The sequence below is a fragment of the Linepithema humile genome, chromosome 1 (genome assembly GCF_040581485.1).
Source record: "Linepithema humile isolate Giens D197 chromosome 1, Lhum_UNIL_v1.0, whole genome shotgun sequence".
NCBI classification, from domain to species: Eukaryota; Metazoa; Arthropoda; class Insecta; order Hymenoptera; family Formicidae; genus Linepithema; species Linepithema humile.
Window position 1 is genome coordinate 25,028,991 of NC_090128.1, and position 26,933 is coordinate 25,055,923.

General features: G+C 41.4%; 1 protein-coding gene and 1 long non-coding RNA gene across 2 annotated transcripts in view; one reads left to right on the forward strand and one right to left on the reverse strand.

Moving 5' to 3' along the window:
• Positions 1-230: 230 nt before the first annotated feature.
• Positions 231-26,933, forward strand: part of LOC136997196 (uncharacterized) — a 159,753-nt gene continuing 133,050 nt past the window's right edge. The window contains exon 1 of the long non-coding RNA XR_010888002.1: positions 231-1,037. This is a non-coding gene — a long non-coding RNA (uncharacterized lncRNA). The remainder of the gene's footprint in view (positions 1,038-26,933) is intronic.
• The window catches only part of LOC105671159 (uncharacterized), a 318,172-nt gene continuing 292,459 nt past the window's right edge, over positions 1,221-26,933 (reverse strand). Inside the window, exons 14-23 of the mRNA XM_067347649.1 lie at positions 6,247-6,691; positions 5,910-6,162; positions 5,540-5,615; positions 5,274-5,447; positions 4,819-5,190; positions 4,549-4,692; positions 4,254-4,467; positions 4,060-4,176; positions 3,763-3,966; positions 1,221-3,684 (exon numbers count right to left, since the gene is read on the reverse strand). Coding sequence (XP_067203750.1) covers positions 3,461-3,684; positions 3,763-3,966; positions 4,060-4,176; positions 4,254-4,467; positions 4,549-4,692; positions 4,819-5,190; positions 5,274-5,447; positions 5,540-5,615; positions 5,910-6,162; positions 6,247-6,691 — 2,223 coding nt within the window. The 3' untranslated portion in view covers positions 1,221-3,460. The remainder of the gene's footprint in view (positions 3,685-3,762; positions 3,967-4,059; positions 4,177-4,253; positions 4,468-4,548; positions 4,693-4,818; positions 5,191-5,273; positions 5,448-5,539; positions 5,616-5,909; positions 6,163-6,246; positions 6,692-26,933) is intronic.

The window sequence follows — 26,933 nt, forward strand, 5'->3', positions numbered from 1 at the left end:
AATGAGAGTGCGCGCTGCGGTAGAACATCTATCCGCGGCGTCCGAGCGCACTGGTGATGGCACAGCACAATTGAAGGTGCACGAATCCTGATGATCGCGTTCGCAATATCACGTAGCGCGGAAGCACATTTTTCCCACTGAGGGTGGAAAAGGGGGGAATGATTGTGTGAAGCAAACGCTTCTCGTGTATATTATTGTTTTGAAAGGAGTTCACTTTAACGCGACTAGCGCGCCTCCACCTTTTTGACGGTGGTCGGTGAAACAATGTTTTTAGCGTTTGTTTCAAAATCTTGTTTTGCATAAAATGCATAAAAAATTTTTTACATATTATTAAAATCTATAGTAAATATAATAATAATAATAATTACTTTTTACTGTCGTTTTGTTTTGTTGCATTGTTGCTGTAATATTTTTCTCTTCTTATGTCACACACATACTAGAGATGTGTAATTGTAGTTTTTAGTCATAATATATGAATATCTAGATACACTGCGATCTAGATACATGTTAAATTGTCCAAATTTGATGCAACTTCATATGTATAAAAATTACTAGTTCTCAGATTGCAAACTGACGAAGAGAACAGCAGGTTAGCTGTGTCTCTTTTCTTTATAGGTGCATTGACTCAGCATTATCGACCGTAATATCGATATTTATATGTTGGTAACATTGCGTTGTTATTTAGAAACGTAGAGCGCGAACGTTGCACGATAATCGTGTATTTTCTTTGTTAGAACTGCTAAACAAGTGCGAATTTTTATCAGGAGTGTTAATTTAAGTGATGGGCAAGTGCCGGGCTTCAATTATGCGTAAAGACGCTTTGCGGCACAAAGTGCGCTTCATCCCGCGTTTATTTCGCGGACCGCGATGTGACAAATTCGTGTCGTGAATCTAAGATTTTCGAAAGTGAAGTGTGTGAGTTGATTTTTGTTCGGTATTACGTGTAATTAAGTGCGAATTTCGAGTGTTTCTTGGATCTTCGATGAAGCCGATGCGGAGCAGTTTAAAACACAGTCTGCAGCATAATGGAGCAAACAGTGAGTACTTATTCATTCATCATTGAAATCTGCGCATAATTTTAAAGCACGACTATAATTATATCTGTATAATATATGATGTGTAATTGTGATTATTAACCAAAAAGACACGAATTAATTCTGGCAAAGAATTATTGGAAATATGCGTAGATCATGTGGGAGGTAATTTATGAAAAATTTGAATTCTCTACAAAAGGCACCCAATACAGTATATTTAGCAAGTAATAAAATACATCGGTGTTAGACACGGTACAATACTGAAATAATCGTGTTATTAAATGTAATATATACATTTCATTCATAATGGAAATACTTAATCTAGAGACTAAAGTGTTCTACTTAAAAAAATATTAATAAATATCTAAAAACGTGTAATATATATTAAGTGACTATCGGCATATTTTCTTACAAGGTACTATGTTATTGTTATTCCAACATCCCTAATTCAAAAGCAATACCAAACACGCATTTAAACTTGTGGAAAATAGAAATTGTTTACTTTCTTTCGCCGTTAGTTTTACTTTCGAAGCTCGGGATGCTCAGCCAGGTGCACCGATGTACTTATGGCATATTCATGTGATAATTTCAATTCAAATAAAATCGTAGTCAAATGCAATTAGTTTCTTTTGATTGAAAATCATCATAAAATGCAATTAAATGTAATTCGTAATAAAATAGGGTGCATCGGACTGTGCCAAAACTTTGTAATACTCTATGATCTACATCTACACTTCTAAATACTTGAGACTTTTGTCCTCACACAAAGATATAAAATAAACACAATTTGGTCAATATCCATAAGGTATACTTACAATACCTTGGCAGACCTTGGCAATAAAGATGGCTTATTAGTCGACTTACTTGGAAGCAGTGTAACAATGCAGAATCACGTATTAGCAAATAACTATTATTTCAATATCATATTTACTTGAGTTAAAAAATAATTAGACTACTATAAGGAGTCATGGAATTGATAATAATTTTAAGCGAATGTAATTTTTTAAAATTGCTCAAATGCAAGTTGTAAAACAATTGTACGATTGTTTTCAACAATAACATGCTATTATATATACAAAATTTTTCTGATTAATCGTCATTGCGAGCAAAGAATTGTAAGCGATTCTGCATAGTTGAACTAATTGATTTATTAAAGTGTGGATTGTCTTAAGGCAAGCTTACCATTTTAATTGATCTTAAGCTGTTCCAAAACATTTATCCACACGTGTAACAAAACAACTTTATTCCTTAAAAGTAAAATTCCTAAAAGAAAAATTTGGCTTTCGAGTACAGGCCAGAGTTAAATTTATACCTACGATACGAGTGTGATAAAAGGTTTTACAAATGACTGACATAAAAAGAATATAATACTATATGTATATTTAATATATATAATATATATATATATAATCTGGAAATAATATATAGACTATCGGTTATATTACTTGTGGCTACATCGTATAAACCTTTGATATTACATTATATTACAAATTGGTATGTATGTGTGCGCATTGATTTGACATTCCTGAACATGTAATCCACGATCAAAACTTGTTAGATGCATCATCGAGATAGCCACGATAATAGACGATAGTAAGGAAAATATATATTTCGGCTTCTGCACGAATTGCATCCCTAAAACGATCCTATATTTTCGTTAATATAAAATAAACGCGAACACAATGTGGAGTGGAAGTATTACTATTTATTAACTATGATATAAATAAAAGTATAAAATTGTCATATAAGTCACTGGAAATTTCACAATATTTTCCGCCGCTGTAATCAGGAATGCCAATGTAAATGAGGATAACGATCAGTGCATATCGTTTATGGTACTGTAGCATACCTTGACATGTAATCGTACATTTGATAGAACATGTCCAGCGTCGTCTTGAGCATGTTGATAAAATTAATTAGACGGAATAAGAAAATACACGTTGCCGTTACTTTAGAAACCAGTTACCCTGTGAGTTTCGTAGGCAACAATTACTCGATCGAACAGCACAAATCTGAATTTCAAAGCGTATCAAAAGATAGATATTGGACAGACGGATTCACTCGAAAACTAAACGTTTTTCAACACCATCTCCGCAACTCTAGAATAAAAATCTACGTTTATGTAGTGCGGTTACGAGTTCATAGCTGGGCACACGTGTTAAGCGTAATGCAGTCTATTGAATTGCATGCGGCATACTTTTCTTATTAAGTCATTATAAACTATGATTGCTCAAGAATGCAATATATTCTAATGCTACAGTACGCGTGCGACGATATTGCCTCATTGTACCTAACTAAATATGCCACGACGATGTTACGTTCCTTTTTTTTTTTTTTTACGTTTAATCCGTAACACGATCTGTAATCAACGAATCAATAATAGATTCGCACCTTCGCGAAGACGTCCTCCGCAACGAAAAAAAAATTCATAGGTTAATAGACATATCTTGGTCGTACGATGTGAGATTCGTATCTGTTGAAGAAGCGGGTGTAACTGATGCCGCCGTTGTACTGGTTGGCGATTGTAGGGGGGTGGAAGTTGTAGGTAGATGTGTCGTAGGACTCTCCAGAGTTGAATTCCAATGACTTCTCTCGGTGCCATCACCCCCGTCATCCGACACGATTGAGATGTCAGCGATAATACCACTTTCTATAGTGAGAATACCAGTGTTACGGATCGATATCAAATTTCCCGAAAAGTATTCGAGGTTAAAGAAACGATACTTACCAACGCTGCACTGACTGTTTAGCGTAGTACTACGATGATGCGGTCGTGGACTCGTATCTAATCCAAGATTAAGCGTTGTGGGTGGACCGCTGCTTCCACCGCTGCTCGAGGACGAGCTAACGGAAATTACGCTGTGTGGCCTTCTGCTGCAGCGATTAGAGTCTTCTGCCATTGACACCGCTATAGAGTTCCTAAATCTGGGTGCTGTGCGGGCAAAATTTTGTATCTTAATATTCAAGATCATCAAGATAAGCGAATCTCTTTTTTTTTTTTCGACAACTCGTGAATTGGACTTACTCTTAGAGAGTTGAGCGACGCTGATGGAGCGATCGTTAATCTGATCCGCGCTAGGCCTTATATCTAAACACGGTTTATTCCCAATGCCCATGCTCGACATCTCCGCCAGGCGCACTTCTAAAAAGTAAATCATCGATTGTAATTCGTTGTGAGAAAACGAGCAGGATAGATTAAAGCAAAGACGATGAATCAACCTCTGTTTCGAAGCGCCTGTTTCCACAGGAGGTTGCTAAGTTCCTCGGTCCAGGCCTTCTTAATGTCCTCGCTCGCGCACTGCAACGTGTACGTGTCGCCTGGTTTTCTTTTGCGGAACCAAATCTCGAATTTTGTAGGCGAGTCCGCAATAACGGCGGTCAAACCGATGTCCGTCGTCTTAATACTATGCTTATAGATGTAGATATCCAGATTCTAAAAAAAAATTAATACATAAATAATACTTAATGAAATAAAAAAGATATAGGACGACAAGCAATATTAATGAAATCTTACTTTTCTGTCGGGAAATCTTCTCGCCTTGCTGAAGAGTATAAGATCTTCAAACAGGAAGACTTGACGCAGGCATTTCTTGCCTTTTCCTTGCCAAACTAGAAACTCATTTTGCCGTAGTAATCTGCCTTGTTCCTTTACATTTACCTACAAAGTAATTTTGCGTTATAGATTATAACATTTCTGAAAAAAATCTGTATATTACGTAATACATCTTTTCATTAATAATTTTATTTTATTAGTCCTAGTCATGATAAAAAAAATGTAACGTACGTCGCAATCGCGAAGTGAATCCATCGCCAAAAGATCGTTTCCATGTCGAAGTTGGAATCGCACCATCTGCTCGGCAGCCCTCAAATCCGCTTCACCCTCCACTATCGGTTTCATACCGTCCTCCTTCTCTTCCTTTTCTTCCTTAACGGACAATTGTTCCGACAGATCCGTGCCAGCTTTGACTAGTTGCTGAAGTAGCAAAGCATATTTCCCCATTCGCTGGACCGGCTTCAGTAAATAGCTAGCTAAATCCATTTTATCCCCCAGCTCGAGTTGCTTCTGTTTAAAGAAGCTCGTGCCGTACTCCGCCATCAGCGAATCCGAATTTGGTTTGTTCTTATTGTACAAGGCGTAAAGATAGAACTTTTTCTCCTGCAAGACATTTGTTCAAGTGACGTCTTAATCTTTTCCACATTCCGCATTAAATATCGATAGTGAAAAATAAATGTACTTACATGTCTAAGGAAACATTGGCCCACCAGCATGGGCGATTGCTCGCATTGCTCCAGCTCGCGTAGAAAGTGTTGACTGTGAAACTCGTATATCTTCTCGACATTCCCGAAGATTACGTTTCTCTGCCCTCTGAGAGCCTGCGGGATGTCCTCCCGCACAAGTTCCGGAATATAGTTCTTCGCAATAAAATTTGTACGTGTTACACGCGCGATAAATAATGACATTGCAGGATGATAAGCTTTAACAAGGCGCACGTCGTGATAATTACCTCTATTATGTACTCGAGGGACTTGACGTAGTCTCGTTCAGTCTGTATCATCTCCCTCATTATGAGCAGTATTGTTCTGCAAGGTGAAATTTCTCGTTAACAAAGTCGCGATCTTATAATAAACGTTACGATGGCATAGCGGAAATTACGGGAGAACAATGGATCGCGCTATTGCAGTGACACGGGCGTAGGATATCACGTGTTTCAACGACCTTACCATTGCACTTTGCAATTAATTTCAGCTATTTTTCATTACATTCGACTGTTTGCATTAATTCTTCGCGTCTTTTGAAAATTTTGCCCGTTCCACGCGTTATAATCGTATGGGGAGAAAAAAAAGTTGAACGAATATTCTGCTGCAAAATCATACTTTTTCGCCTTCATTCCCGGCGCGATACTGGCTGATCTGTGAAGGTGCGAATTCACTGGCGGCTTGACCAGCCTCCGTGGAGCCGGACTTCGCGGAGGTGTTCGCGGCGGCGAACAGTCCAAGAGTTGCTCGGCGCTTTCCCGCAACTCGGCGATATTGTCTAAAACCGGCCGACCACCGCTGCCGGCCGATCCAACGCTGTCCATCGGACAGGCGTAAGACGCGCTACTGTCGCTGTCGTCCCAGGATGTCCCTAAAACACGTGCGATCCCGATTTATGGATTATCTTTTCTGTGATGATTACGAGAAAGAGAGAAGGAAAGAGAGAGGATCTTACTCTTTGCCAAAGTATCATCCCAGGAGGTCGACTCGGATGCAGCGAAAGACCTTCTTCTCGCGGGACTTCCCGGGGCGGACGTGGTCCTGGCGATCTCAAGGGCTTCCGCGCATTTGTTCCTGGCGATGCGACATTGCTCCAGCAGGACTTCATTGCCGAGCTTCTCCGCCAGAGCCATCATTTCGGTGAAGTGTTCGGGTGGCAGGGGCGGCCTCGCCATTAAAAACTGCTGGGATCTCCTCTCGCTCGCCAAACGAGCCTCCTGCGCCCACTCGTAGGCGCGATCCTGAAGGAGGCAGCATCTCGACGTGTCCTCCAGATACTCACGTCTGTCCTCCAAGCGAGAGCCGAATCCTCGCAGATGCTGCTTCAGAGATCTCGCGAGCTCGCGAAGTCCGCTCGCGCTCGCCGCCTCGGCAAGATCGCTGCCTTTATCCAAGTGTCTCTGTAACGCGAGAACGAAGACACGAATTAGAATGACGAGCGGCAATTTGTACAAGTTTCGATTATTCAATCTCCGAGGGCGAAGATTAATCCAGCAGCAGATTTGACGCTTCGTATTTTCCTACGTTGCTCGTTAAGTAGTTTTCCCCCACCCAAAAGTTCCGGATCTCGATCTCCAGAATTTCATTTAGAAGTTAGCGATGAATACATGGGTATAACGGAAGTGAGTCGAATATTTCATCCGCCAACTCATAACGAAGGGCGTGATAAAGGACGAGGCTCTCCCGTCTCTCGATGAGACGCGGATATCCCCGGACCGTCTGGGCGCGGAACACCCGCGGTGCCAGACAGGCCCGTCCCTAATGGAGGGGCGATAAATCGACATACGGGGGTAAATAATGTCGCGATAAAGTCCGGAGGGGGATCGCCGCTACCGTACACCGTCAATTCGTGCTCGTGGAAAGGCGGAACACGCGCGTTTACACAGAATATCCCCACGTGTGCACGCGTGCACGCCTCGCCGTCGATATCGCACGCCGAATGATATACGTACTCTCGCATTGGCGCGAGCGTGAAATCCACTTAGACACGGCTCGGCTACATCCTGGAACATAGACTGCCCGATCGAGTGCCCGTGACGAAAGACGCTCTCTCGTCCCACGATCGAAATATGTGCATAGTGTGGCTAAAAACTTCCGGGACGGAATCGATAAAAGAGCATCAATAATTTTGTGCAATAAGATTTTATTGTTCTTAACGATCTAAACGAATTTCCCACGACGTTTAATATTATACTCGATAGGTCGCGAAGACGACGAAAGGCTTGGAAAGCGTGTTGGAAAAGTTTTGATATCTTTCCCAAATTCGTCTCTCTAAATATTCCCAACATTTTCGCTTCTCTTTTAAGCGTAATTTAATTTTGCGGAACAAAAAGGCTGGCTGTGATTTATGGTACTAGATTTGGCTTCGGCGAAACTTTTTGTTTTGCAAAATTAAATTGCGCTTAAAAGAGGAGCAGCTGTATTGAGCATCGTGGAAACATAAAAAACGATAAAATCTTGTGTTGAATTTTTGGTGTTTTTTTATCAATTCACTTTTTTCACTTGCACCGTGCATAATTGTGCGATCGAGGGGCAGAGAAAGACAGACGCGGATAGGAATCTCATCGCTCCACGCACGATTACACGTAATAATATTGGACGACGTAACGCGTCCGCAACAGAAAAGATTTCTCCGGCCGGTTTACTTATTAGGTATACATAACGACGCATTAATATGCGATCGAGGACACGCGGGATAAAATCGGATGTGTGCTGATCGCTCGATGAGGCGTGAGAGGAGCTTCTGTACGAAGAAGAGAGTATTTCGCACGTAACTTCGTCGCTCGGCGCGTGATACGCGCCATGCTGCATCCCTGATAAAAAAATATCACGTCTACCGAGTGAGACACTTTAATATCGTAAGTAGAAAGTTTGCGGCACGTAACCGCTTTAGATGCATTACCATGCTGGCGTTATGCGTTGAAGAGAAATGCGTACGGTTCGAACATGAATGGCTTGGGAAAGGAGTGACGTGAGCTGTTAAAAGTTTTATTATATTATTTTATTGCATTCTACTAGGCGATGACTGTACCGAAGTTACAGTCTGCAAATATTGCAAATGCGATTTTATCGTGTTTTTAGGTGTTTCGTTAACGCCTTCCAAATGTGATTCGCGTTAAGGCATCCAAATATGATTCATATGCAAGTGAAAAAAAAATGAAATTTTATTATTACATTTTTTAAAAGTTTGTTGGTATATATTTTTGACATATTAAAATAAACTCGCGGTAATAAATGAATACGAATATTCCGCAACAACCGCGTATAAATTTTTGAAGCGAAAAAAATGCAATTAATTTAGCTATAAATCTTATATTATATTATCTCGTAAATTTGCATATTAAATTGCATCCCGGGGAATATAATTGCATGAAACGCCGGTGTTTGCTTTTTTACGACTGGCCCGATCGATCGCGAATACGGCACGCTGCGCGAGATGGTCTTCGCTCACCCTGACGCCGTTCGTTCACCTACATGCACGTGACTGGTTCCCCCAAGAATCTCGAATTATCGGAATTACTTTTCTCTTCTCTTCACAATGAAGCATGAGATGCGTGAGAGAAATCTATGATATGTGTAATATCATATTTTTTTCACTTTAATGGGCACTCCTGTATATTGAATAGCATACATATATCACAATCGTATCTCGATCGTCCCCACGCAACGAAATCTGTAGTCCGCTTATCAAATTGTTCTTCAGATTTAATTTGCAATTTATTGTTAATATTGCGAGCGAGCGAGAGAGAAAAAGAGAAAGTCAATCTCATTCCTGGCGACGATGTAAATAATTTGAATTTTTTTTTTTTTTTTTTTTTTTGTCAATTATCTATAGATATCACATAATCATCTTACAAGACAAAACCGACGTCGTTGAAAACAAGTTTTGTGATTTGATCCCGTTGCCGGCAACGCTGTCATCGTTACAAAATCAACATACGGTACAATGTGTCTGCGCAATGTAATTACGAATACCGCTGCAAACTGGATTCCGCAAAGTGATCGTCGATTAAATCCGTAAATCAACATTCACCGCGCGTGTCGACAATATTTTTTCGTCTCCGTACGGTTCGCGCGCTTTCCAATCAGGATATTGAATCTTCTATCGAAACGGATCGATTTGCGCTCGGTACATCCTACTGATTATAAGTGGTTTGTAGAGCATGTGAATTATCGCTTCGGGGGTCGTCTCTCTCTCTCTCTCTCTCTCTCTTTCTCTTTTCTCGAATCGTTTAATAAGAGGGTTCGTTCCGACGCGGGGTATAATTCTGTCCGAATAGGCGCGCGACCCTCTTATGCACAACATTACGCATAGGGATGATTGTTAAACATCATGTATCCCCAGCGGCGATTATCTCGCAGCGCAGTCTTTTAAAAGCCCGTCGCGTCGTTAAGTACCATCCACTTCCGCTTCCGAAACGTTTCGCGCGCCTCGCGGTGTCATTAATTGTTTATCCACACGAGAAAACCAACCCGCAGTTTTAGCGAAAGTCTGCCAATGACTTGTTAATTTATTATCGCGCCCTCATTGTGACGCGCGCTTATCTAGACCAGTGCAAATCCTAGATCATCGTGAAAGTATGTGGAGTAAAGTGCAGCTGTATTTATATGTTTAAAAACCCATCGGACAAGCGCCGTGAAATGTCGGACGCGAGATACACCTGTGACACATGATACATGATAAAACTTCAAGTTTGACACGGTGGTTGAAATTGTACAACAATTTTCTCAGGCGACTGTGAACACGGAATATGAATACTTTGAACATAATCAAGCGCGATAAATTACGATAATTGCATCTAAATTGATTTAAATTGCTGTGTCAGTGTGCAAGGAGAACGAGATGCAAAACACATCGATCATAAATATTCAACGCTCGATACACGCCGACAGATCACGTTCAACGTAAATTAAATATTTGCAGAAACCATTTTACAAATTTGCAATAATTGTTACAGCGAGATTAATGGACACGAAAAATCCATTCGGTATAACTTAATCTTAGTAGTCCACGGTTTGTTATTACGCTTGGAAGAAGTAGAAAGGTGCCTCTCAGAGCATAATTGTTGGAGCGTGAAACCAGATTAGGTAAAACGTGACCAATCTCGCAGATACGTAGATTCGTGCCTCGCCTACGAATAATAGCACGCGCGCGTTCATTAATTGACACGTATCGCTGATTATCATAATAAATCGTCAATTAATATCAAGTATCAAGGAAATTCGCAAGGCGCGCGCGTACAAAGACCTCAGGATTAAACATGCCGGACCGATTATACTTTCTAATTATGGCAATACACCGACCGACGTACTTGCCGAGGATGGAAAGTCCTATTGTAAGCAGAAATGTACTCCCGGCGTTGGAAGGATCGACTGCGACACATCCCACCGAATGCGAGAGTCATGAAAGCACCTAATTAACACACTCCGCGATCGGAATCGTGCGGCGTCACGATGTTTCGTAAGCGGGCGACGATTCGTGCCTTCACGATCGACGGCTGGAAATAATTGCACCTTCCGCGCGCGATATCGCTTGCGATCGTCAAGTTCGACGTAACGCGGGCGTAAGCAAATGTACAGTCGATTTGCGAAAGAACAACCGGAGGGAAACGGGAGCGCGGCGGTAAAGAGCGCACTGACAGGTAAAAAAGGAAGGCGAGTCACGCAAGTCGGGGAAATTAATACTCTCGCGGCGGTGATTAATTATAGATGAGCTTTATGAAGGTGGCTGTGCGAGTACAATGACTCACATTTTGTTTGTTCACGGCAGTCTTATAAGGATCGACATAATCGCTCATATGTGTCATACTTTATGCAGCGATGGTATGCTAACAAGTTGAATTCCACTTTGTGATTCAAGCGCATCGCAGGTTATTTATTCCTGCTGCAAACCGCTCGATCTGTTTGCAAGCAGCCGCGAGCGCTCAATCGTAACAGTGTAACCATTCCAAGTGAAACACATTGCGACACGCGCGAAACAAAGATATAATAATAATTTCAGATATATTTAGACAAATTTTGAAACAGTTTTAATTAGATTATTTCCAGTTTACCTCAAATATTTGCAAAACTCGATATTTTAATGTTACTTGACGTATTTGGTCAGACTGTAATACAGAGTTACAAAGTCGTAACTGCAAGAGTCGAAGCAATTCGACGGCATTACGCAATGCTCTATCTACGATGCTAAAGCATTATAAATGAATCGGTCGCGTCGACTTAAATTGACCTATTCTTCACCGATTCATTTAGTGCCAGTTTCCATTAATCCTATGCGGTAAGAAATAAAAATGACGCAAGACACACATATATGAATGCAATATTATCCGATTATTATCGTGCACCGCGACCAATCTTCAAAGTGACTCTGCCAGTCTTCACGTGCTCCATTAAACAACGTTAATTAACCGTTACGGTAATCACTCGCTATCACTAGCTGAGGGGCGGGCGCTCGTGTCAAGCGTATCTCTCGATCGCAACGTATATACCGCTTATTCGACCGGTATCTGCAACATTTTCCCGGCTCTTTAAAGAACAAGACGACGCCATTAGAAAATACGAGCGCGACCTGACGATCGGTCGACTGCCGAACGGTTTTCCCGGTTTCGACCGGCTCTCCCCGAGATGTGAGGGAACTTTCCTATTGATACGGCCAAACCGATCGTGCATCAGCGACGACAGGTTGTCGACCAACACGGAATGTCGCGCAGGAAAGTTGCGCTGACAAGATGTGGCCGACTCATCGAATCTGACGTGTTTAACAAGGCATGTGATGTAGTGGGCATTATCAACAATGACTTTCCTTGCGCATATCCGCGAGATGCGACGCGCGAAGGAGGACGACCGATAATTTCCGCCCCGCGATAAGATCCGCGCTCAATCGCAGTCGACATTCAGGAAGTAGTTTCTACAATGATTGTAGGAAAAAAGTGAAAAACGGAATTCGTTACGAAACGGAAATCGCTCCGAAGCCTTCTTATGATAATTACGACGAGGAAAGTACTGAAATTGTTGTCATTAAAGAATCGTTTACTCGCAAATACGTTGGCAAATTTGCTCGATCGAGAGAATAAAAAAAAAAATTGTAGATTCTCCAAATAATTGCGGTTCTATAAATGGCAGGTGCAATCCGTTTATGCTTGCAGTAATTGAATATTTATGGTTGCTACTTTCACATTGCGATAAATCACGAGAATCCCCCTCCCTCCCCCTCGTGCGGAGAGCACGAATAGAGCTCGAATAGCAAAACGCATCTCGAAAGTCATGTTTACGACTTCCTCTTCTGCGCGACTCAATTCCGGATGGAAATTTCGGATAGCGACGATGCGGCGGCGTATCGCTTTCAACTCGGCGAAGATTTCGTTCTTTGTATTCAAGGCGACACGGTGTGGATCCAGCGTCAGCTCCGGCGGCAACAAATCACCTGTCACGATACTTTCTCCTACTGCAATCCTATTGCATTGTACAGAAAAAGGTAGAGTTACGCGGGACGTTGCGGCACACGTGCAGTCCGAGATGCATCATCTTATTCGCGCGGATCCACAGACGTCTCTGCCTTTGTCCCATTTGACACGATTTATGATAGAGGCAGATAAGTTAAATAAACGAGCCTCGGGAGGATAGAGTTAAGAGTACCTACGTTGAATATTCATGGAGTGACAAGCAGACAGAGTAATATTCAGTACACGAAGATTTAATTACACCTCCAACTGCTAATTGTTAACTTGCTAACGCAATTATTTCCATGGCCAGAACTACGTCTTGTCCAAAAGAATACGCGATACTCCGCGTTAAATGTTGTTTATGGACGGCAAAGGCTCTTATCTTTGGAAAAAAAAAAAACAACAAATATCGTATTGTGAATGGAATAATCATATGACGTTCGTCGACCTTGCGCCGAGACATTAAATTTATCTTCTCCCCATTTATATTCCAACTGATGACTGCCACGACGTTAAAAAAATCTCTCTGCACGGGGAAGATTATAGTAGGAAACGCATAGGCTGATATATAATGTAAGCGTGCAGGCGGTTTTGCATTCATAAAAAAACAAAACAGCCAGGCTTAAACGCAAGCGTGCGCTATATTAAATCACGATGCATTTATTTGCATGGTTTACAAAAAGAAAGGCGGATTTCGTCGAGGTTAATAAAGCAATATTTTAAGCAAGGAAACAAATAGCGTGACGATCTACAAGACGTTCCATACAACGGCGGACAATTATTCCCTTTATGTCCGGACGTGTATTTATGCAATAATAATAAATGACAACACGCGGCATACCGAAGTCTGACATTTAAAGACAGAGAAAGTACATGATTGCATATAATCACGTCATTTTATAACAGCGTCCACGTAAGTTCTCTGATAAGTATATTACGTGCGTGCAAAAAATATTCCTCTGCCGATCTCATATTTATTATTTAATTACAGGACAAATTAATTTAATTAGCTAAAAACTTAATAGCTTAATTAAAAGTTCCTGAAACGCTATCGGTATAAAATCTCAAGTTGCTAATATTATTCGAGCGTGACGTACGAGTGCGCGTGCTGTTGCGACACGAACAACGTCCGCCTTTGTTCGAAATATCGAAGAAGACCGGCACGCGTCTGAATTTCTTCGCGAATCGCTCTGTATCGCGCACCGTCGCGCTCAAATGTGCATCGTGCATCGTCCTTTCGACATAAATCGCGTTATTGCAAAGTTCAAGAGTAGTTTTATTACTTTCCCTCCTGCCCTGCTGCGCGCGACCACTTTCACTTCTTCTCTTCCCGCCTTTTTGAGCGCGCGTCGCGCGATTAACCGCAGAAATGCAGGCATTCGCGATGAAAACTGGTACCGGTCGCACGTGAAATCGATAATCGCCGCGACCACGAAGCTGCCCGGGTGTCTCGAGATTGCATTCCGCGGCGGCAAAGGTCGTACCTCTCGGCAAGTCGTCTGTATTCGTCGCCACGCGAACTCTCTCCCTATTTCGTTACCGGCTCTGCCGTCGATGCGGGCCGCTCGTTCGTCTTAATCGTCGCGAGACCTTGCCCAGACCTTTTACGGACCGAAAGCCGTACGGAGGAAAACTTTAACGAACGTCGCGCTTTCATTACGGGAAATGTCGCGCGTTCGAGGGATTACGCGGTTCTTTTCAACCCCGACGGGAAACGCGTCCGACGTGAGACGCCGTCATTAAGGGGAGGATCGTGTAAATGGGCTCTCGTATTTTATTCGCGGCGTTTCATCAAGATTACTAGAGGCCACCACTAAGTTGTAATTTCGCTGCGTTTTTGCGGAGTTGTTGGTTGCGCGAAATCACTACACTATCAGCCGAGCTTGTTAAGCTCAAACGTTTAATAATCGACAACTTGACCATGGAAATATCGCCAGTTTTGCGATAGCAGAAAGAGCTGAGTGTAGAAAACGAACAAGATTCATTCACTTTCTTCTTTTCATCTCGGCAACGTTTGCTTCGAATTAATTCTGTACGTCTCTTTATTACAATTCATTGACACGAAGACGCAGTTTGTCCGATTCGCGATCTCCGAATGCTTCTGTGCTTTATAGCATCGTATTCCGTTCTCACAGATTCGCTGAAGACAGAATTGCCGAAGGTTATTTTCATCTACAGGAAGCCACGCATGGAGAACTATAAAGTGTGAAAAAAGATCGAACCGAATCGAATCGAGGTCGATGGCTCGGAGCATGATCGATCGATCCGATCTATGCTTCTCGCTTATGCACTTCCATCCATGATTTTTATTATCCACTTTATCGATCGGCCATGATCCTTATTGCCATATAGATTCAGATATATTGCATATTGCGTGCAACTGTGCAACCAAATCGCTCGCGAGGAGGTCGAATTCCTTCTTTCCGTTCGCTTAGCGAAGTGACAGATCTGACCGCGCATTTTACATGACATGCTTCATGCGATCGAAATCTGAAAATGGATTAAGACTGGATGGCGCGAAACATAATCGCATCGAATTCTATCAGACAGATATGATTTACGTAAATCACGATAGGCAACATGATACCGTATTTTTCCCGTGGATGTATTACGTGGCAAGTTTGAAATATGCGTATCGAGCCGCTTGACAAGAAGAAAATCTAAATACGATAATAACGATTTTACGCACGAACTGTACGGTAAATAGAAAGTCCTAATTTCTTGTACCGCAAAATGTTATGCCTAATTTTACATACATTGTTTAGTATTCACCGTTATCTTTTACAACAAAACTCTGCCACGGGCTAAGAGTCGAAGATATTGATGAGAATCGTGAGAAGCCCGGCCGCAACCGCACTCGCGGTCACATTTTTTTTTTGCCGAGGATAACCACGCGAAAGGAAGAATGATTTTACGAGAGCACGATCTTGCGCTGAAACGTATATAAAGAGTGATTTATGATCGGTAGAAGCGGACGGGGCGCAGGAAGAAGATGGGGACGCACTCTCTCAGTGGTTACACACTCGATTCTCGACCCTTGAGCCACGGCGCGTTATTTATGTGCAACGACACACGAGGTGTCGTTTTTCAGTCGCACACCTTTACGGACTCCTTACGCGTATCGGACGAACCGCAAAGTTACAATCGAGTGTTTGACTTTTGTGGTTGATCTACGTGCCATCGTGTCATAGACTGTCATTGAAACGACACAAAACAACATGCATTAGATATTAGAATGCATTAGATATTAGAATGAGTGTCAGTTGGAAATATTCAATCTTATCGTTACACTTGGTCATATAAATTTTAACGTACAGCTAGAAAACGATAAACATGTAAAATAAAACGAAACTTTCAAACATGTAAAATGAAACAAAACTTTCAAACATTTTTGAGTAAAAAATAAGATATTTAAACTTGCCATCTGTATCTATCTACATTGATAGATCGACAGCAAGTTTAATCAAAATTTTTTGAGATTATAGTAAAATAAAATTCACATGTGTTTCATTAGCGACTAGTGGATTTTTATCTGTTTGTGTTGAAGTGAACTTTTACCAAGTGTTTTGTACACTCGAGACCCACCGCGACTGCACAAACGCAATTCTAACAGTCCGGAAAATGTTGGGCATTCATGACAAAACAAACATCACCACAAAGCATGTTGGCACAATGGGACATAAAATACTCTCGCATCTGTCGTTCTCCTTGCCTGAAGGGGATAACGTGAGGCCTGTCGAAAACCTTGACGGCGCGCTCCGCATTTAGCGCGAAAGCTGCCAGATGATCCTGCCGCGGAATGAAAAGCGAGAGCTGCTGCAATCGATAGATCATACGCACGCATAACAGCGCGCTGAGAGGCGATTAGGGTGAATGGCCGTAAATAGTTTTCATAAAGCGCCTCTCAGATTATTACAGCACCGTAAATCTTAGCGCGATGTGCTTGCTACTTAACGTATTCAGAGTTAACCTATACAGTATTCATATGTTCTTTTTTTTTGTCGTCTCATATACAGTTAAATCGCCATAGAAATTAATTAGGACGTAAATTATATTGTTAAAGATTTTATTCATCACTCTGCTTCGATCATTCTATGTTAAGCGTAAAAGATAATTACGCGTGACAGAAATATTGCAAATTTAATTGTCGAAATTGCTTTGGAGAATATAAATGTAACGAGAGAAAGCCGAGCAACTATTCAACTAAATATAACTACGGTAATTATGAAAGAATACATGCGAGAGTAAAGTGCAATTACCGCTTTGTAGTTTGTTCTGCAGGCACCCTCCCCCTTCCTACGTTTAATTCAATGTTACCCGCTCCGGTGGTTAAAGAGTAAAAGCATGTGTCGGCATAGCGGCCGTTGCATTCATGAAAAAGTATAATATGAAAACTGCCCTCTGATACGCTCGAGTTTCGTCGATATGTACGAACAGCAATTGTGCTGGCACCGCGCACCTGGCAACGATTCAAAATCATTATCTCACACAACGAAAGAAAATTAGTGGTCTAAACACGTCTAAATACTTTGCTTTCTATGAAACAAAATATCGACTTGCCGTTATGCAAGTCGTGCGTATGATAGAATGCAACGCCAATGAAAGTCATTGCAAATCTCTTGTAACAAACTCGTACAAAAGAATCTTATTTAACGGAAAAAAAATATTTTTCAGAAAACTTGTCGCCCATAAATTGTACTTCTTCTAGTTTTTTTTTTTCCTAGATGTCAATTGTCACATCTCGACAAAGACCTCCTTTAAGCTATGAGACAACGGGTTAGTCTTGGTTGCACGTGACTTGCATGCGTCTTATGCATCGCTCGGTTATTCTTAGATCGTAAAACGTTTATTTTCTTCATCTTAAAAGGTTTCAAACTGTGGGGGCCACGCGTACCCGCGCTCTAATAATTCGACGATGTTACGCACGTAGTGACGCATGTGCAGAGGCTATAAATTCTTTAGCTTGGATTCCTGGACAATAAAAAATGATAATGAAATTCACAAGATCTTTGTTATGCAACACTATTGCGATAATGATTAGTAATCGAATATTAAAAACCGCGTTTCCAACTAAACGATTAGTGATACTGTATCACTGATACATCAACATATATTAATTATTTCTATTTCTAAAGATACAACGGTTCCGTTTCAATGTACAAAGATCATAGATATTAGAAGCCAAGAAAAAAATATGATCTCATCCATATATATCCATAATATATATCCAGTGACGAAAAATTATTACGCACATTGATATAAAATAATTTTATTAATTAATATTACATGCAAAATTTGCACTGCTAAGATCATCATGATTTGTCGTTCGAAAAAGAGAAAGACTTTCAACATTAGACAGGACTTTGTCGTCTATTAAAGAATATTCGTTGCACGTTTCACTTTAATTGAATAATTACAGACTAAGCGGCGCGAGTAAGATAAAAATATTTATCGAGACATGAAAAATAGTTATATAATTATCTATTTCAAATGAAAGGATTTTGAACAAACTATACTTTGAACGTGAGAATACACATGTATAATAAAATTAACATCAGAAAATTATTATTATAAAATTTGACACGTTTTAATTAATTTAAAACAAATTTTATTTGAACAGAATTTTAATTAAAGTATTATAATTATCGAAAAAGTCGGTATATCAACATTTTGACACTTCTAATGACGTCAAGAATTTCACACCAATACGCGATGTTCGTTTCCTCGCCGGTAGTAATCTGAGCTTTTTTCGAAAACAATGATATCTTAATCCGCGCGTATTTAGCAGCTTGTGTAAACCAAAGATTCTATCTGATTGTGGCGAATAAGTAGCGTCGAGATCAGACACGTACACGTTATTACAAAATAATAATCCCGCTATGGGCAATGAATACGTTAGATCCGATGATAAGAGTTATATCAGTCACGATAAATTTCTATGCGCGAACGCTCAACCAACAGATTCGATCACTCCGGCAGGCGTTACGGTTGGATTACTCCCAGAACTACGACTAATCCAATTCCCGGCGGGTATCGCGAAATATTCGAACGCGTCGGCCACAGTTAAATGGATATCCCGCTCGTCTGCATTGTCATTCAAATTGCGGCCGTGTCACGGCTGATAGGTAATGACGTTCTGGCTTTCGGTTACGCAATATTCAATTATTCCGGATATATTCGACGAACAAAAAATTATGTATTCACGTCGACATAAAATAATTTTAATAATATTATATGCAAAATTTGCACTGTTAAAAGATCATCAGAATTTGTCGCTCGAAAATGAGAGGCGCTCTCAACATTTAGATAGGACTTTGTCGTTTATTGAAGAATATTCGTTGCACGTTTCACTTTAATTGAATAATTACAGGCTAAGCGGTGCGAGTAAATTGCAAGTATTGTAGACATTAGCGGAGCTGTCTGGAGGTTGTTTAACCAATTTGGTGCGGATCGAATGCAATCAGTCTCGTGGTTGCAATCGCGCTATCAAAGGAGCCACGCTTACACGATGCTGCTGAAGGCGCAGAACAGGAGTATTGACGTTCACATAAGCGGCTTTGATGTAATTGATCACGAACGCGGTGACTCGGGCGGATCGGTGCAGGCCTGCAGTCCGCAGATTGCATTACAGTGCGATTTATCCGTCGGTGATTCGCGGAAGAGAGAAAAAAAAAAGAATCGAGCGTGGGATACAAGCCAGCTCGCTCCGGCTTAATTGTCTAGCGCGAAGCAGCAGCCTGTAATGCGTCTCTGATAGGGTTCGGTTTAACGAGCACCGGGCAAAAAAAGACTCCCGCCGCCACGGTGACCGCGCCCGCACGCTACTCGCCGTGGAATTTCCAGCCTTGGATAAATAATATTCCGCGAGTCGCGACGACACGGGGCGGCTGCCGTACCATCGGGATCAAAAGCCACCGGCGAGAGCGCGCGGAGAGTTCAAGTACGCCGATTACTTTGCATCCATCAGACGACGGCGTTGAATTGGCGTGCGCGGTAAGCGCGGGGCGAAGGGGCTAACGTAGAATGATTCGGATTTCGCATTAAAAGCTGTTCCGCTTCCACTCGTTTCAGCTCAATTTGCTAACTCTTCTGGTCGTTAGGAAGCAGTTATTTCTCTATCCAATTATGCTTTCTCTGGAGCGTGAATTTTTAGCCTCCGCGTAATTCGCCTTGCGCACAAGCAAATCATATTCACTTGTGCTCAACAAGCCTCGCGAATAAATCAAGACGTGCGTTCTTCTTGCTTCTATTTAAAAAAAAAAATTGGAAGGGCTTGTTTGCTCTCTAGATTAGTCGGCTCGGTCAACGAACTTCCGACGAAGCACCAAACTACCCGTGACAAGCATTTGCGCAAATAGCGCGTGTCATCGTTGACGTCGATTTCGAAAAAGGCTCATCGCGTTATTACTCTTCTGCCTATCGCGGTATATTTTTTTTCCACCAGCCGGGTTTTAACGGTATATTCGAAAACGAGTCACGTGGCCTCCAGGAGGCCTTCGCGTACGTCCGCGGCATGGCATACCGATGATGATATTGGGGCCTTAGCTCCGGCTCCGTCGCCCCACGTCCAGAGCTCATGCCGTTCATGCAACACGAATAATAGCTAACGGCGAAATATATTGCGAACACGCCGACGTCTGAATATCACGTTTTGTCACGCAAATAAGTATGGACTCGCACGCTAATACGCGGTCGTGTACTTACAGAGGGTACATTTATTATACTACGCCGCGAGAATGCGCCGTACGAAGGTGCAAGAGCCACGCACGTAGGAAAACGCTGATGATTGATGGACCGGTCGGGAGTTATTCGTACCGTCTGCGTAGCACGACGGTAATGTGTAAACGCGCGCGCGCGAGAGAGAGAGAGAGAGAGAGAGAGAGAGAGAGAGAGAAAACATATTTTTACTGTGCTAAATACCGGGATGCGGAGAGAGAACGGTTAAAATTGTCATGGTCAGAAAAGTATGTGAACGTAAGTGACTGTTGATGAATTATGCTACTTGGTTTTAAGCGCTTTCATCTTAACGGCATTTGTTTTTTTGTTGCTACAATCTTAATTTGTATGAGTTATGTGTGCCATCGAACTACAGCAAAAACTCGTCGTAATTTTGACGCATTGCGAATTTTAATCATATTTACCGACTTCTTGCCGAATTGCTCGCTCTATATATAAATTATTACGTCAATTTATTTACACATGTACATATTTCGACGGTAATAAGTTTAGCAATGAAATTTCACAAAAGTTTTAAATTACATTCATCTGCAATATTAATGCTCGCAATTTTGTTTTAATTATGCAGTTGATTTGTTAATTATACTTCGAGAAGTCAATATCATTTTTTACAAATTAACAAGTACATCGCGTAGAAACGTAACTGTATAATTGATTTTTATCAAGGCTGCGAGGTTTTTCTCAAGGTTGAAAAACCTATGAATATATCTGCTGTTCTAGTTTCACTTCTTTCTTACATGTTTTATGGAATGATTGAGTTTATCGTGATCTTGGTATACACCTTTTTTCTTTAATCATCATTCATGACAGAGTTACCTGCTTGCATAAATTACTGCGGTCCGCCCGCCTTCACACTTCTCCACGATACAAATCTTTCATTGTCCTATATATTATAATATCAACGTCAGACATCCTGTTGGACGTATTCACAGCTCAGTTTGCACGTCCATTAATTATCGTCGACGTGCTGCCGATAATTGACGCATAATAGCGTCGCCCACATTGCGTACGCGATCGCAAACAGGAAACACGTAGGATCCTTCTTTTCGCCAACGCTTTTCTTTCGCCTTGACATTTCATAGACATCCCCGAGCACAAATTTTGCAATGCGAATCACTAATCCGAGAGTCTGGAGCTCATAAATACCACTTGCCGCAAGAGCGCATTCTTCTATTCATTAGATAAAACGTTACTTTTAGGAAATATGAAATTTTCGTGTTCTTACATTTGCCTGCGTCCTGCATGAACATATACAATTGTGTAAATTTGATTTAGAGATATGTTGAAAAAAAAAAAGAAAAAGTGCATTGTTGCGCGCCAGACCACCAAGATCGTCTCAGCGTCAAAGAATCACCGCGGGAACGCGACGCAATGTTCTTCGCAAACAACAAAGGTGCTCGTAGTATGAGCATCTGCGAATAATTAGGTACAGCGCGGTGTTACTCATAAACTCCATCCTCGGGGCCCGTCATTTCAGCGGGATGCGCTGCTGCGTGGCGCGCTGCACGCGTGCACGCTATATTTATCGCCGCGACAGACGGACGAACGGCGTAATAGAAATGCCGCGCAGGACTGTCTGTCATTAATTAGACGCAAAATCGACGGGGATTTCCCTTCGGTTGTTCTATCCGCGCGAACGAAAGCGAAAGGCCAAGTTGGCGAGGAGATCGCTTCGAAGGATAGCCGGCGTACCCTGGCGATACTCATATATTATGCAATTGCGCCAACCGGGCAAATTGAACATGAATTTTAATAAGATTCGAGCGGTACTTGTTCTCTCGTGTGTGCTTGCGCAACGAGCGGCCATCTATTACGCGGGACATAAGCGTAATGAGAGTGCCGAAGTGAACGAACATGCTGTAAACGAAATCGCTGCTTCCTTCGTGCGATTCTTCTGATGACTTTGCACAACTTTATTCAGCGAGAACCAACGAAGTGAAATGTTGCATTTTATACAATATAGGGTATCAAAATAATGTTGATAAAAAATTGCATTGTGCTTAGATTTCGATAGAAAATAAATTAGATCGCGATGGCCGAGGAAAATATTTACTTTCACGCTTAATCGACGATCCACGGTGAAGATGCGCGCGGAGAGACGACGCGTAGATTGCGTTACGCTGACGCCGTTTCGGTTAATCATACGACGTTATCGCCGTTTTTGCGCGAGCGATTTACCTTGAAATAGCGCGATGACGTGCGCAATTAAAATACGCGCGAACGGGCGCAATTCTGCGTCCAACGTTGCGCCCGTTGGTGCGCAAAAGGGAAGACGAGAACCGGGTGGAAAGCGAAAGAGAATAATGGCCAGAGCAACACACGGGAGGGAGCGGCGCAACGCGGAGGAGAATGTTGTCCAGGCGCAACGCTAAAAATATATGGGCGAAAGGCGATGACTCCGTGCCTCCTCGACATACGCCGTATCCGCTTTTACCCTCGAAATTACTCCATGCACCTTCGGCAGGAATTTTTGGCGCGTGTGTGCGAAGCGGGCGGAACAAGGGAGGGAAAATTCCCGCGGTCTTTGTTTCACATAGCGTAGCCGTTCTTGTGCGCAAGCCCACAAATATAGTACAGGGGTAACCCGAAAGGAATCTGCAGGAGCAGTGAAAAATGATCACTCGTTACCCCCGTTTACTCAACGCATTAATCTGCTGCTCGAACGAGGAATGAGATAATTAAAGCGCTTTTACCTAAAAAATTCTTGTACAATTATTAAATGAAGCAGTAATTTTGGAAATTGATTTACGAAGTGTGGATAACGGTGGAAAAATGAATTTAAATCACACACAGCAGACATTTGTCGTCGGAAGAAAGAAATATTTCCTCTTTGCTCTGACAATCCTTGAAATATTTCCGTCAGACTTTTTAAACTGAAATTATATCAATTTTAAAATTGTTTGGAATTTATTTCCCCAAATTGGAATTTATTTTTCCCAAATCTCGATAAGCAAAAGAAAAATGATACTTCACGGTTTTATATGGTTCCCGAATAAATTAAAAATATCCTCTTACCTTTTTGCTTTCCTTCGTAATTAAAAAATTCATATAGCAAATTTCTACGCGTTGCGTAAACGAGTTAAACGTGTTGCTTTGACTTCAAAAAAACGGCGGTGCCCCTCGTTATGCAAAAACGTTTGCGACATGTCCTCACTTCCGCTTACGTAGTAACTTACATGCACTCGCATGCGCTTCCTGAAAGGGGCGCGGTCCCGAAGTATAATAGAAGCTCGCTGAGATCGAAAACTCGCTCGCATGACAGCGCGTACATAAAGAGCAATTTGGCGCGCAGGGTTGATTAATATAAAAGTCGGGCCACGGCGGCGATGTAATTAAACGCGCGCTTCAACGACGTAACGCGGTTTCACGGTTCACATTTTTGCTCGCAGCGGAGTAAGTTCGCTTGAATCACGCGACTCACGCCGTTGCATAATTCGAAATTACGCTCGATTACAGAAGGTAATTGTACAATGTTATCGATAATACCAGACGAGCATCACACGATCGACGCTTTCATCCATTATTAGGACATAATTATATGCATTAAGCGGATGTGCTTAAAAATGTCGCCCGCAGCGCGTAGAATATTAAACGCGGATTACGAAGTTAACGCCCGCGAGTTTGTTATTTCCGCGAGATAAACCGCTATAGATAATCGGATCAGAGTTCTCTTGGCGATTAATGAAATTACTATTGATCTTGTGCAGAGAGAGCGAGAGAGAGAGAGAGAGAGAGAGAGAGAGAGAAAGAGAGAATAATAAATAAATTAAAGTTTCAACGAAGTTAATGAGTTTCTGATATTCCACTCTAAACCATCTGAAGCGGATTGATGATGATTCTCTTGAGAAATTATATCATATAATAATTACACTTTTACAGTAACACTTTTATTTTTCTATATATGAAGATTGCATTTTAATGCGCAATTTTCGAGGAATGCCGTCCAGCATCCTCCCTTCCTTAATTCTGACTGCAGCGCGCAGATTACTCGAAGGCAGCATTGCCTTCACACTATGTCTCCTCGGGTTTTCTGCCAATAACTCGTTTCGTAAAAATCCACGAAGTCTCTTTGGTTTTTGTCGAAGCACATTGAAGGAAGCGACGACCGCTATCCTTCTTTCCTCACAAATGTACAAGTTTGATAACGGGAAATTTCTTGTGAGAAAGATCTTTTTACTCAGCAAGATAATATAATTATAAGTATAATTATTATGAAGCTTGAAATAAAATCTAAACTTTATAAGTAATTTTATTTCTCTCTTTCTCTCTCTCTCTCTCTCTCCTCCGATGCACTTGATATAGTTGTTGATACAGTATTTTAGTTCTCAAAATCCAATAAACATTCTATTAAAAGTGATGAAATGCAAAATTATCAGAAATCTCGTTTCAGAGATTTATGCATGAGCGTTGGAAAATTTCGCAAGTAGTCTACTGTCGAAATGGAGAAACACATGCAAAATGACACTTGGAAAGTTTACTTTACACTTTTACAGTAATAGATCTCGTGCTTCTGATTGCTGATCAACCGAGCTCCAGCATTTCCTTCAACGTGAATTTCTCAGGGTTCGAAACCCGGAGGCTGTCGCGCGACTCGAGTTTTTCTTTCCCGCCAGTAAATTAGTCCGGAAATAAACCTGTTATCGGATGTGCATGTTGGTCCGGCGCACCAAGTTTATGCTTCGCCGGAGTCGTACTATTTCGTTTGATAGGCACGCTCCGGAGTCGCGCGTCGACGAGTTCGCAGAAGCTTAGACCGATCGTATTACCGTGGAAGCGGATACGCGAACCGTGCCGAAGCGGACGATTTGATTACTCGCGAAGCTTTTCTGGCGTCAGCAGTACCGTCAGCTTCCGCTATCGCTGTTTTGTTTTCGTGGAACCGCTTAAGGATTCCGCGATAAAAATGTGGGAGTCGCATTGCGGCATAAAGTGGAGTGAAAGTAGCATACGGATAAATTATATAAAACAGATGAATAATAAAATATATTTTATGCTGTGAGGAAAGTCGCTAAGAACTTTCGTAATAGAATTATCAGTAACTTGTAAAAATAACGTGTAAATAATTTTGTTCTTTATTTATATTAAAACAAATATTTCTATTTAAATCATTATACGAAGAAACAAACGCTGAGTTGACTGGTAACGCGATACGCGTGTTTTTGCCAGTTTTCGTCTTTGCAGATGATTCAACAAAATATTCTGCATCGCACTATTTCTTGCAATGTCGCTTTGGCGGATAATATTTACAAACGGCTATAATAGGTTACTCACGAGTTACATTTCACATTTTCCTTAGTAAGGAAGCGCGTGTCTGATGGAAACGTTTTTATAACATCGAAAGTCCAAGCGCTAAATAACAGAGAGAACATAGTTCAGCCGCTAATGGAAAGTCGGTTTTCCATCGAAAAACTGTCGAACTGATCGATCTGCGAAACGTGTCGACAAACTTTTTCGACTAATAGCGGTAATTTATAGAGCAATATTGCGGAAATGATAAGGCGTGCAACACCTGGCGAGCAAAGAGGAAACCGCACGCCTGCGTAAGCTTTCACCTGATCAATCATCCTTCCGACCTGATTCACGTAATCTATTGTCTCAGTTTATTCTCGCAAGACGCCTCTCGTTTACGACAGACAATATCGTGCATGTATAAAAAAATAGACAATTAAGCGTACTGCGAATAGCAATAGCCTACGAACCCATCGTTCGTTACATCATTTCACATTTTCACTCCAGAAGCGTTATGTAGAGGCTGCATGTTTCTCATTAATGCACACACTCGTGCTCCTCTTCGGGACATTAACCGAGCGTATTTGCTTTATCGGCATTCTATGTGATGCACCCACGCAGAAACGGATGTGAGATTACTCGCGTTGTCGATAGCTGAACATACAACTGACGCATCAAACTGAATTTTGTGGAATATACGCTTTCTTAAATCTTGAAATTAAAAAGAATATAATTCAACGCCATTTTTACATTATTTAAAAAAATTTACGGACACGACGTGACATTTTAAAATAAAAAACGCGATAAGATTAAAAATAATATTAAAAAAAATAGATTGTAGAAGCTGTAAATTAAAATGTAATTCAGGAGTTCTAATTTTCATTAGGACACCGAGGGTTAAGAGGACAGAGCGAGATAAGAAAACATATTAATGTCGGAAATCGTAAAAGCGCTACGAAGCCTTTAGCGTACACTAAACGCGACCGTCGTCAACAATTACGTCATTATTGATACGGATGCACCGTGGAATTATTGCACGATATTCGAGATATACTCTTTCGTTCTTCGAATGTACATTTATTTATCCTTCTATCTCAAAAGTTTCAAAAGTATTATTTAAAATAAAATGATTAATTTTGCGACGCCCTATAAAGCATCGCGTAGCCAGGAATTTTCACGAAAGACGGTAACAGTCTAAACAACCATTTTGCGGCTGCCGTGACTGCGAACGTGG